We start from the raw sequence: 12,266 nt of genomic DNA on the forward strand, positions 1-12,266 counted from the left end.
TTAGTTGTGTTTTCAGTGTGAAAAACGTAGTGATATTTTAAGTGACATGAACACACCTCCTGCCTGTGCTCCTGTTATTAGAAACGTGGACACGCTGATTGTGGACATCTATCCTGTGCTGGACACGCCGGCCAAGCAGGTGATCTGGCAGTTCATCTACCAGCTGCTGACCTACGAGGAGCAGGAACACTGCCAGAGCAAGATCTCCCGCTTTCTCGGCTTCAAGTCAGCAGGTGGGGCACTCACGTTAAATGGAACAGAAATAGAGGCCATGGCCAAGTCATTCAGCACACTATCATTCAGCTCAGTGGAGAGTGGGCTGCGTGCTTTTTTTTCATTTTCAGTTAAGTTATACCTAAGTGGCTTGCTGTGTGTAGGTGTATGTTTGTATACCAGTGTGTGTGTGTGTCTGTGTTTGTTTATGCCTTTTTGCTTCTATTTTTGTGCTTGTGCTTGTGTTTAAATGTGTATGTGTGTGTATGTCTGTGTGTGTCTGTGTCTGTGTCTATGTGTGTGTGTGTGTGTGTGTGTGTCTGTGTGTGTGTGTGTCTCTGTGTGTGTGTGTGCCTGTTGCGTTTGTACATGTTGCGGCGCCCAAAGAGTCAGAGCTGGGCCCCGAGTCCCACCGGAGGAGCAGCTCCATGCGTGTGACGGGCACATCACACAGAAACAGCGTGAGAGAGCGGAGCTCCGACGATTGCATCATCGGCACTCACCTGGGAATGGGTATGCCACTCTGCCTGCAAAGCCCTTACCTCTGTTTACTGTTCCTTTATAAACACTTTATAACAGGTCTGCGCTGCATCGGGTCATAACTGTGCTGCATCCCATGCTCTCATACTAGTAGCATCTTCTCTGCTCTTCAAGATGACAGACTAACAAATGTCCCCTGCTGGAGGTCCATTTGTTTTTATGCCTGCAAGGCATATAAACAGCTGTGATTGGTTTAATGTTTATGTCTCTGAAAACAGCTTCATGGAAGGAAAAAAAAATGGAAAGGAATGTAAATATAAACACAGAGACAGTCCTTCAGCGCAGTCTGTTGTTTGATTGCCAGCCTGCTCTTGGCTGGCTAACCTCTCGTTAGCTTCAGATGCTGCCTCCCCACAGCCCAGCTTGCTTGAGTGGTTCGGGGCGGGCAGCATACTGCTTTGTGTGTGTGTGTGTGAAGTGCCCCTGTTGGCTCCCATGCTGGACGCTGGTGCTTTATGTGTGCCTCAGGGATGTACACTGAGCCTGGGGCCGGGCCCTCGCCAGAGGAGAGGCAGTGCGGAGACGGCACCTCCTTCCCCGAGTCGCCCAGCATGAACCATCATGTGGGTAACCCCCCCCCCCCCTTCCCTCTCCTCACCTTTGCTTACCCACAGATCACACACACTAAATCACTATCCATCACCTGCTGCTCCAATGGTCACATGTGCAGGCAGTGAGGTCATGACACTGTTTTTTATTTCTCAAAGGTTTCTTAAACTTTCTTATAAAATTGCACTATATGTGGCATGGTCCTTCATCAGACATGTTTGACCCTTGGCTATGGCATTGATCAAAACAAGCATTGGGACATAAAATCAAAGGTGAACTGGAAAGCCGCCGAATGTGTTTAATTGATGATTTATTGAATGCTCAGTAAAAATGATGGTAGTATGCCTTCATGATGTACCTCCTATAGCTACTATTTCTATCTGAGAAGGTGTCTGCATTTTCTCAGGCTCACTCGCATTTTTTCTCAGAAAGAGTCGTGCATACCAACACTGACCTGGCAACTCTTAAAGCTCCGCTCACAGCTAATGGCAACAAGCACATTTATGATGGGCTGAGTGTGTGACACGTCCGGTGTTTGGATAGACTGTCAGCCTTTCTGGTTTCTCAGGGCAGATGAAGACATTGATTTTGCTGTAGGAGTGAAAGAGCACAAGCATCTGGGTCTCTCTGAGGAGCATAACTGTGACAACAGCAGACAAGCTGAGGCAGCTAGCAAAGCTCAGCACATTCCACCTCCCCCAGGCTGAAACTTGTTGCTAGGCAGTTACATAAATGTGACTACTAACAGACTACCACTGCAGCTAATGAAGAAATGGCTACTTATTTTCCCTTCAATGTCATTACCTGTTCTACTTCCAAGGTGCTAGGTATCATTACCGTCTTACTATTCAGCTTACCATGTTGCGTAATTGTAATGATCACAAGTGAGACCCAAGTGCAGAGTTTTCATTAAAAAGGTTAACTTCAATCCAAACAGAGTAATCCAAGTACACAGAATCCAGGTTGACAGGACAGAGAAGGCTGAGAGCACTGATCAGGCGTTATACTAATGCAGCGACACCTTTAGTTATATTAGCCTGTATGATATTGTTATGATCCCTGTGACTAGCCTGAGATATCATCTTGACTGTGACTGTGTCACAATTATTCCTGCAGTTATAATGTACAATGCAAAGGGAGATGTTAATACCGTTTTTTTCAGTATTATAACTTCCCATTATAACTTCCTACACTTGTCTTCATCATCTGCTCTCCTTCTTTGCACACTGTCAAATTTCAGGCAGAAGGACCGCTGTCTTACAGAGCTGAGACTGTCTCACTTTCAGTAGAGCTGAAATCCATTATATTACACTGAGCAGCTTCTCAACAGAAACATGTAGAAAGACTGCCCAGTGCAGTTAAAGTATGCGGTAGAACTCGCTGTGGTAATGAATAAAGCTAATATACTGAGCGAATGTTTAACTCATTTATTGCTCCCTGGAGTGTTGATGAATTCGTTTTGCTTTCCTTTGCTGTTTATTGCTCCCATGGAAAGTAAACAGAGCTTTGTTACATCCGGTCGAACTCTCACACATGAACAGTAGGAAGTTAGTCACTTGAGGCGGACGTTATTCCCAAACAGTAGACAGGATGAACCTGTCAAAATAGTCTCCTTTAATTATATGTCCCAATGCTGTGTGACTGGGCCACTTTTCCACCAGTGCTTCCTCTTTGTGTCTCAACTGCCCCATCTAATCATGCCCATATACCATAGATGTCAGGAGTGTACACCGAGTTGGAGGGTGTGTATACAGGAAAGAGTGCTGCATCCTTCCAGAGTCACTCCTCCCCAGGCAACGGCAGCCTACCAGACAGCCAAACACACCCCCGCTCATCCTTCTCCTCAGGTACTCTGGACACACTTCCTGTTTGTCAAAACAATCGTTTTCTGTTTAGTAGGAGGTTGGGTATTAAATAAGTGCATAGTTAAGCTCCTCATCAGCAATGCTTGTCATATCACATTCATGGTTAAGACTTGCATACTATTTCCAAAACCTATTGTGAGGTGATGTTAGACTATAGAAGACCGTAGATGTTATTTTTTAAATTATGGAATGTGTAGTTATTTTCTGAAAGATGGACGACATCACAGTGCTTTGTTATCTCCTTCTCTTTCAAAAGGGACCCGTAAACCTGGCCTCTCCCTTACATGGAAGGAACCCAGCTCCCATTTCGAGTTCTACCAGACCTCTCCCGACCCGTCGCCGGGCAGCGTGGAGTCCAACCCATACGTGACCCTGGACAGCCCCCTGCCCTCGCCCAACTACCCACTGGTTGACGAGCTGCCCAGTCCGCTCTCGCGCCGCCGCAAGCTCTTCACCTTCTCCAGGCCGCCTCGTAGCCGCGACACTGACAAGTTCCTGGACGCGCTTAGCGAGCAGCTCGGCCACCGTGTTACCATCGTCGACGACTTTGTGGCCGGAGAGAACGACTATGAGGAGGCATGTGTCTCACATGTACACACTCACACATACAAACACAAACAGGTAAACAACATAGTCGGTTCTCGCCAACTTCTTAGTTGTAGTTCTTAGTCGACTCTATAGTGCTCTCCTTTTCTTTCTTTGTGTATTAATGCATTCACACTGTTCTTTAGTATAATTTCTATGATTGAACAGCTTTGGAGGATCCCACAATTTTCCGCGACCATTAGTGATCAGAGTGTAATTGTAGCCATCTTAAGTATTCTTAAAGTGTAAGTGTTGATAACATCAGCTTTAATTATTACAGTGAAAATATTTCTAGACACATCCCTATTCTAGCCTAGTCTGTCCTGAATGGTAGGTGAGCTTCGATGTTTGTGTTTCTGCAGATGAGTTTCCAGGACGAGCAGGAGGCGAACACTTTGCGTCGGCAGCTAAGCAGTGCCAGCAGTGACATGCACAGCAGCAGCGACGACACCAACTCCCTCACCTACTCCTCCGGTTCTGACCACATCCCACCGCCACCCCAAAGCCCCCCGCCTCCCCCTCCCCCTGCACAGTTCACCGACCCCCCTCCGCCCATCTCGCTGCCCCTAGAGCATCTGCCGCAGCCGCCTCTGGCCTTCCAGCACCACCCCATCATTCCGGTTCCACCCCCACCTCCCCCGTGCCCCTTCCTGGGCGGCCGGCCGCCACTCAACAAGGTACTCTCCAGGGATGATCTGCAGGGGCGCCGCCGCCACCAGCACCGCTACCATCATACCCAGCAGCAGCAGCAGCAGCAGCAGCAGCAACCCCAGTCCAACGCGGTGGCTCACACCTCCCCCCAGCCCCGATCCCTGCCCTCCAGCCACCAGCTCCACCACCCCCACCACAGGAGCCAGACGGCAATGCTCCCCTCGCCCCAGAACTCCCCCCAGCCGCCGCGCGCCTCACAGCCTTCGCTGCCACACGCCCCGCACCCCATCCTCCCCAACTCCCTGCAGCTCCAGCTCTCCTCCTTCCATGCCCGGCAGAGCAGCCCCTCGGCCCGGCCCCAGCAGGCCCACGTCTCCCTGCCCACCAGCCAGACCTACGAGAGCGCCCTCTTGCAGAAGGTGCCCCCGCCGCCCCCTCCTCCGCTACCCCCGTGCGAGCCCCCGCCCCTTCCCAAGTCCTCCCCGAGTGGCGCCGACGCCAACCAAATGAGTGTGAAGAGGCTGCGTTGGGAACAGGTGGAGAACTCCGAGGGCACCATCTGGGGACAGGTGAGAAGAGGCTTGAGGTTCTGACCTGGGGCTAATGCTGCTGGATGGCGTAGTTGTGGATATGCCTCTTTGACCCAGAGTTAATTTTTGTTTATATGTTTGCATCGAGTAGATGTCCAACTGTAAGTCTTCCTCAGTCTTATTATACAGTGTAAGACAGGCTGCTAAATATGTAGGTTTTGTGAATGTACTGGCCTTGCAGTAGAGTAACTGTTGTTCTTTTTTCACTAGCTTGGGGAAGACCCAGATTATGATAAACTAAGTGACATGGTGAAGTACCTCGATTTGGAGTTGCATTTTGGTACACAGAGAAGTTCCAGTAAGTTTGGTGGTGTTCATCTACATGATCATGTGATGCATGTTCATCGTACTCCCATCATACTCTCATATAATCCCAGAAGCATCGTCATGTGCCTGTCCTTTTACTGCACATATATAGAACCATTCTGCTGTTTTGTATTCATGGTTAGTATTTATCAGAGCAGGCAGTTATGTTACAGAAACAGCTTCACCCTCTAGGTAAGATCTTTAAGTAATTGAACACCTACATTGGGTGCGTATTTATGTGAAATATAATACGATAGATCAGTTATTACACAGACATTCATTGCATGCAGTACATTATTTACATTAAACATCTACATTAAGTACACTTCTACTGTATTATTTCAGCACTGCTTTTCTTGTTTTCAGTAATAAATCAAAACAGACATGAATTGTGGTAAAATGAACATGTTTTCCTCTCTTTAAATGCTCATTTTGCAATTTTACAATAATTGATCATAGACAGATCCCACCATGTTGTCTGCATTGTGTGGCTCATATCTGTCTGTCTGTTTCTGGACTCTTTCAGCGTCCTCATGCCCTCTATATCCAATGGACATGTGTGAATCAGTTCCCCTCTGTCATACGTTCTCCACTCACTGGCATCCCGGCATCTCCGTCCATCTCCATTTAAGAATCCTCCTCTTATAAATGTGCCCACAGCCAGTGCCTGGAGAACGAATGCTCACACTGTGGTTTTAATGTGTCAGTCTCTCTTCCAGAGCCCACCTTCCTCCTGGAGAGCTTTAAAAAGAAAGACGTGATCGAGATCCTCTCCCACAAGAAGGCCTACAATGCTTGTGAGTGTGATGACGGGGTGTGTGTGTGGGCGGTGTGCTTACCCGACAGGTTACGCAGAGGAAGCAGAGGTGTTGTGGGAGGGCAGTTGCAGTTGCCTCTGCATGCAGCCGTGGGATTAGACTGGGGGCTATATAGTGATTATTCACACACCGCAGTGGTTATAAAGAGATGAACAAGTTGGAGGGTACAGGTCAATACTTCAGTGCATTTCATACATCGAGACATATAGAGCTGGAGTATGGATGTTGTAAATGTATTCCACTCTTAAGAGTCATAGCTGCATTTTGCTGCATTTAGCTGCATTTTGAACCAGGTACAATAAAAGGGGCAGTGTGCGTGGGACTGGATGGGCATAGGTCAGTCAGGGATACAGACATGACATGACATGACGTAGAAGGTGCATGATGTTGACCAAATAGACTTCCCTGGCTAACCCTGTCATGTTTTTTTGTTTTTCTCCCTGATGAGTCTGTTGGACTTGTATTTTCTTCCAACTTTCCAAGTTTCTTCCTTCACAATCGTTAACTCATAGGAGTTTCTTTCAATATCGTAAGAGGCACAGAGAAAATAATATAACATTCTTGTCTTCTTCTCAGGTGACTTACATAGTAGAACAATAGAACATAGTGGTGCAAACATGCATATTAACATCACAATTACTTAGAACTAAACCACTCTATATCTAATCAGTACCATGTGAAATCAGTAGACATAGGGGCTACTATGTTGGTGGTGCTAGCATCATGACAGTTGAGCCTCAGCAGCCTGGTTCTTGTGCACAGCCATCTTGATAGCGCACCTGAAGCTGTCCCCCGCCGAGCTGCGGCAGGTCCTCATGACCATGAGCACGGAGCACCGCCTGGAGCCCACCCACATCAAGCAGCTGCTGCTCTACGCCCCCGACGACGAGGAGGTCAAGCAGTACGCGCAGTATGACCAGGACCCCTCCAAACTCAGCGAGCCGGATAAGTTTGTCCTCCAGGTAATGATAGATGACTTTCAGCATGTTTTGTGTGTATGTGTGCGTGTGTACGTGTCTGTATAAATGAATGTCTGTTTAAATGTAACATTTATGTAATGTTCACTGGGGTAAAGATAAATGCATGAGAGGATAACATGTAATGTGAAGTATTACATGAAACATGAATGTGTGTGTGTGTGTTTACTGCAGATGTTATTGGTTCCTGAGTATAAGACCAGACTACGGAGTCTCCATTTTAAGACTACTCTGCAGGAGAAGGTGGAGGAAATGAGGGCTGGCTATGAGTGCATCTACAAAGCCTCCCTGGAGCTTAAGAGTAGCAAAAAGCTGGCAAAGATCCTGGAGGTAAAATCATTTCCACTGCCAGAGATCCAAGCAGTGTGAATACCAACTAACCCCACAGTTACACTGTCTTACAGACTTAAAAAAAACTTCTGATGTGAAATTCACAGACTGGCAAGTGTATTCATGTACTATTCAGGCAGCTCAGGGGCCAGAGGAGTACTTTTAGCTTCCCAAGGCTTTGTCATCACTATTATATACCTGTCATAGGCAGCCACCCTTATGTAACAGTACCATGATTATGGAGGCTTTATAATAAAAAAGTTATGCCACCATGACTGGCTTGCTAATTATTGTCCTAATTCTACAAGCTTGTTTATTTATATAGAGCCGTCTTACTGATAATTGTTTCTGTTGACAGTTTGTGTTGGCAATGGGGAATTACCTGAACAATGGTCAACCTAAAACAAATAAAACAACTGGATTTAAAATTAACTTTCTCACTGAGGTATGTACAGTATGCTATTTTGGTTTTCACATGTATGTGTTTTGCTGTTATGTGGGTCCTGTTTTTATGTTGAAATGTTATTGTCTTTTAAAGCTCAGCACAACAAAAACTGTTGATGGGAAGTCAACCTTTCTTCATGTTCTTGCCAAATCACTATGCCAACATTTCCCAGAGCTTATAAACTTTAACAGGGACCTCACAACCGTGCCACTTGCTGCTAAAGGTACGTTAGATTTATGGAAACATTATGGAAACATATTCAGATTATTTCCATTTTCAGAATATCATTTTAAATCAACCTTATTTGAATGGGGATATGACTATGCCATGGAAAACGTGAAGCAACAGTCCCTGTTGTTGTTATTTTTTACAATATGCTGTTCCTCCTATACAGTCAACCAGAGAACTATCACTGCAGACCTCACAGACCTCCACTCAACCATTGAAGACATCCGGACGGCCTGTCTGAAGATCCCAGCCACGGCCGAGGATCGCTTTGCAGTCATCATGAGTGTATCCTTTTCCATCTACAGTGCTTTCATACAACAACCAATCCATACCCATATCCACATATGGATCCAATACATACAGCAACAACCCAACCCACATTCACCCTTTTTTACTTTTAAAAATATATGTATTCACAGAGTTATAGATACAGTCACAGTATTGATCACAGAGCCAGGCATCGAGAGATTGCCTTTTCCCCTTTGCAGGCTGCAGCTAGCTCGTGGTTGTTAATATTTCAAAGATTTTGCCTCCTTAAAAGAGTAACCAAGGGAGGATACTGAGACTGTGAGCTCCAGTAGTAGAAAACCTTTTCTCAGCCTCCATGCCTTCTTCATTTGCTCAAGCCAAATTCTCATTGAACTCTATGGGTGAGACAGAGGGCAGAGTTGACTGTCCTCAATAATTTCTCATTAAGTTCCCCCAAACAGAATGCCATTAAAGCACATTCCACAACATATTCCCATCACAAATTCACGAGTTCCTCTTAATTATGTAAAGTATAAAATCGAAGATCGTGGTTGAAGCGCTCTGATTTCTGTGGTTTGACCCCTTGACTGTGTGGTATCAGAGCTTTCTGGAGAACAGCCACCCGGCGATGCAGTCCCTAGACTCACTCCAGCAGAGGGCCATGGAGGAGTTCAGCAAGGTGGCCTCCTTCTTCGGGGAGGACAGCAAGGCCACCTCCACCGAGGCCTTCTTCGCCATCTTTGCAGAATTCACCTCCAAGTTTGAGGTGAGACAAAATATATGCAGCTGAAGTTTATTTCTGAGCACCTTTTAGAAGACTTTCGGCTGTTTTGTGCAGGGATGGGAACTGTGTGACTCTAGAAACAGAAACACAAAGACATTCCCATTCTGACGTCTTGCACTTATTGTATGGTATATGATGTTTCGCCTGTGGCAGTTGCAGCAAACATTCTTGAGGTCTCTAAAGTACTGTGTTGGTGTTTTGCAGCGTGCGTTACACGAGACCCAGGCCATTGAAAACCCCCGAAGCCCACGCATGACTTCTCCTCTGGCTTGGTGAGAGGCGGGCATATCAACGACTCTCGACCAATGTGCCAACAGCTTGCACAGGGACGACTGTGGAAAGTAAAAACATTGTATGGAATTTATTCAGGCAGTATGGCCAAACTTAATTTATGCTTAAGGGTATCTGAGCTGATTCAGACTCTTATTTAAAAAAAAATGTCATAGTTCAGGAGATGTTCAGGAGATATAAATATATATATATATATTTTATACAGTGTTTGATTATATTTGACAATGGAATTGTGGAGCATGTGTATGGACCTATCAATGATCTCTGAATGCCAGTGGCAAAGAATGTATCCAGAATATGTATTATTTATTATTGTTGTTTGGTAAGAATGATGTTCAGATAGATGTGGCCAGGACTTATCTCTGTTTTGTTTGCTTCCCCCTTCGCATCCATGGTTTTTGGTCCATGGTAGTAAAATACACATTGCAGCCATGCAGAAAAACACACCAGTACATGGTAAAGATACATACATGCTATTTTAATGGATCACATGAAAATTCCAAAATGATCATGATTTTACAAAAGATTCAGTATTGAAACGCTATATGTCCTGACGTTATAGTAATACAGTGTAATTTAATCCATGTGAGATTTGGCTTGGAAAACAATTCCAAAATATGTTCTAATCTATTTTTACCAGTTCATTATGACATATCCAGCACATTTTGGTAAGACCAGTGATTAGCCTAGCATGTGGTATAGGGAACAGCTGTGTGTTTCAGTCCTCTCAAAGCTGAGTATTGACAAAAAGAAAAAGATATTCCGGCACTGTTGGTATAATTACTTGTAAAGCAGTCGCTGTCCTGTTTCTCTTAACTTTATCATTTCTTTATTACTGGTGGAGTCAATATGTTATTGTCTTCTTGATCAGAGGTGGCAGCGTCAGAACATATTTCTGTTTATTGTATGTATTGAACACAGATGAGTTGTTGTTACTTTGTTTGTTTGTTTCGTTTATCACATGTGCTTCTGTCTTTTCCCCCTTCCACTGGTGTAGCTTGGTTTATGATAGGCCCTATTGCTGAACGTGAATCACAAATGTCAAAACAGCCTCACAGATTCTGTCACAGATTCATTATAACTATTTGCTTGTGACAAAATAGCCTACGGCTACTGTGATGTCAATACCCTTTATTTATTTGTGTTGTGTATTAAATTATGTAATTTATATGTTTTTTATGTTACAATGTACTGTATATCAGTATCACTGTTCTGTAGTACAGCTACTGGCTTCAGTATGTGGGCCATAGACTTATGCCGCTTGATCTATGTGTTTTATATTGTGAGAATAAAATTGCTTTTGCTGACCCATAAATGACTCGGATCTATAATTTGCATGTGATATCCTCGCAGTGGTAAATGTTTGAGGCAATTCTTTCATTACAGACCAAGGCCACCAATCTGAAGTTTTGTGTGGGAGATTTGTTCCATAACAGTCATGAATCCATAGGACTAAACATATTACACATTTTGTTTTACTGTACCAATGCTTGCCCTGAAGCAGACGACTTGACCCAGACACGACATCGCGCGTCACACTGTTCCTATGCAACTAAGATTAACCCATGGCTGGAAATCGGCTTGCAAACAGTTTGCCATCCGGCGTTAGTTCATATTTTAATACATATAAAAACTCGCTTTTTGCTGAAGTAGAAAGACAAAAATCATCACACAAGGTAAATACGTAACTTCTGGTTAGTATTCAATACTGCGGAATGGATTTATTGCTATACAGCCAATTTTATTAATCTTTTCAACTAGTAAGAAAAGACAGTAGGCCTAATTTATAGCTTAGCCTAACGAATTAACTCTCAGCTAGCGAACACAGCCCTAACCTTCCATAGCTAGATAATTTCGCTAACATTGACAGTTGGACGATATTATAACAGAAGTGTGGAGGGCTCAAAATTGGTGGCTGTTTTGCGAAGCGTTAACTCGTGTTTTTCTTTTTGTTCATGTTTGGTAGAAATGTTTCATTCATAGGTTGGTGTATATAGCAAAGATAAACAGTTCCCTAGCGGGTGATGAGCATAATGCACTTGCAGGTAAGGGAAAGGCAAAATATGACATTGTAATCATCTCACTCTTTATGAATCTTTGAAACATACCAATCATATATGTTTATTTGCTTATTAGGTCACTATGAGCAATTTGTATCTAAGATACAGAAAAATACCCAAGCTGAAGGGATCACTGGTCATATGTTTATGTACCCTGACTGCGTTGTTCATTTGATTGAGGTAAAAAGCGAAAGCATTATTAAAGTAGTCTCAACTATGACCTAAACTATAACCTTATAATTTTCTCATTCTCTTTATTAATAACGCATTGCTTATCATCTTTATACAACAGACATCATCAGAGGTTCTGACACTAATTTTGAAAGATCTGTGTGAAATGGAGAAAAGTGCCAAGTGAGGACTGTTTTCATACTCATGTCTGATGTTACCTATATGAAATGCAAAGACTGAGTTTTCAAATACAATCCCTACTACTAGGCTTAGGCATTGTTTTGGTCTGAATCAAATATTTCGTGTTTATTAATTGAGGATGAATTGATGGATTTTCCTGCATGTCCAGCCCTCTGTTGAAAGATGTACGGGTGCTGGTGGTCTCACACTGTTTGCTCAGCCGTATCTTCACCTCCTGGGCTACACAAATCCTCACCGTAACGCTGAGTCTGCAGGATAGCACGTCACAAACTGAGCCTGAAGAATTGCTTGCCCAGATTTACAAACTCTGCACTTTGATCGAGAGAACCCAGGTAAATGACTACCACATCCCAACAGCAGAATTAAAAACTTCCTAAAATAAAGGCTTAAATTCTGGAGTGATCAATGTCAGT

At 44.2% G+C, this 12,266-nt stretch overlaps 1 protein-coding gene across 2 annotated transcripts in view; it reads left to right on the top strand.

Moving 5' to 3' along the window:
• Positions 1–10,732, top strand: part of grid2ipb (glutamate receptor, ionotropic, delta 2 (Grid2) interacting protein, b) — a 25,398-nt gene extending 14,666 nt beyond the window's left edge. The window contains exons 9-23 of one of the 2 annotated variants that reach the window (XM_031561315.2): positions 82–233; positions 601–726; positions 1,222–1,316; positions 3,017–3,149; positions 3,424–3,788; positions 4,115–4,972; positions 5,204–5,291; positions 6,007–6,096; positions 6,880–7,079; positions 7,269–7,424; positions 7,783–7,869; positions 7,963–8,092; positions 8,264–8,382; positions 8,948–9,112; positions 9,335–10,732. In XM_031561315.2, coding sequence (XP_031417175.1) covers positions 82–233; positions 601–726; positions 1,222–1,316; positions 3,017–3,149; positions 3,424–3,788; positions 4,115–4,972; positions 5,204–5,291; positions 6,007–6,096; positions 6,880–7,079; positions 7,269–7,424; positions 7,783–7,869; positions 7,963–8,092; positions 8,264–8,382; positions 8,948–9,112; positions 9,335–9,406 — 2,836 coding nt within the window. In that variant the 3' untranslated portion in view covers positions 9,407–10,732. The remainder of the gene's footprint in view (positions 1–81; positions 234–600; positions 727–1,221; positions 1,317–3,016; positions 3,150–3,423; positions 3,789–4,114; positions 4,973–5,203; positions 5,292–6,006; positions 6,097–6,879; positions 7,080–7,268; positions 7,425–7,782; positions 7,870–7,962; positions 8,093–8,263; positions 8,383–8,947; positions 9,113–9,334) is intronic. The other variant, XM_031561316.2, reaches the window with a different exon arrangement.
• The last annotated feature ends 1,534 nt before the right edge of the window (positions 10,733–12,266 follow it).

This window comes from Clupea harengus, chromosome 23, assembly GCF_900700415.2.
Source record: "Clupea harengus chromosome 23, Ch_v2.0.2, whole genome shotgun sequence".
Classification (NCBI taxonomy): domain Eukaryota; kingdom Metazoa; phylum Chordata; class Actinopteri; order Clupeiformes; family Clupeidae; genus Clupea; species Clupea harengus.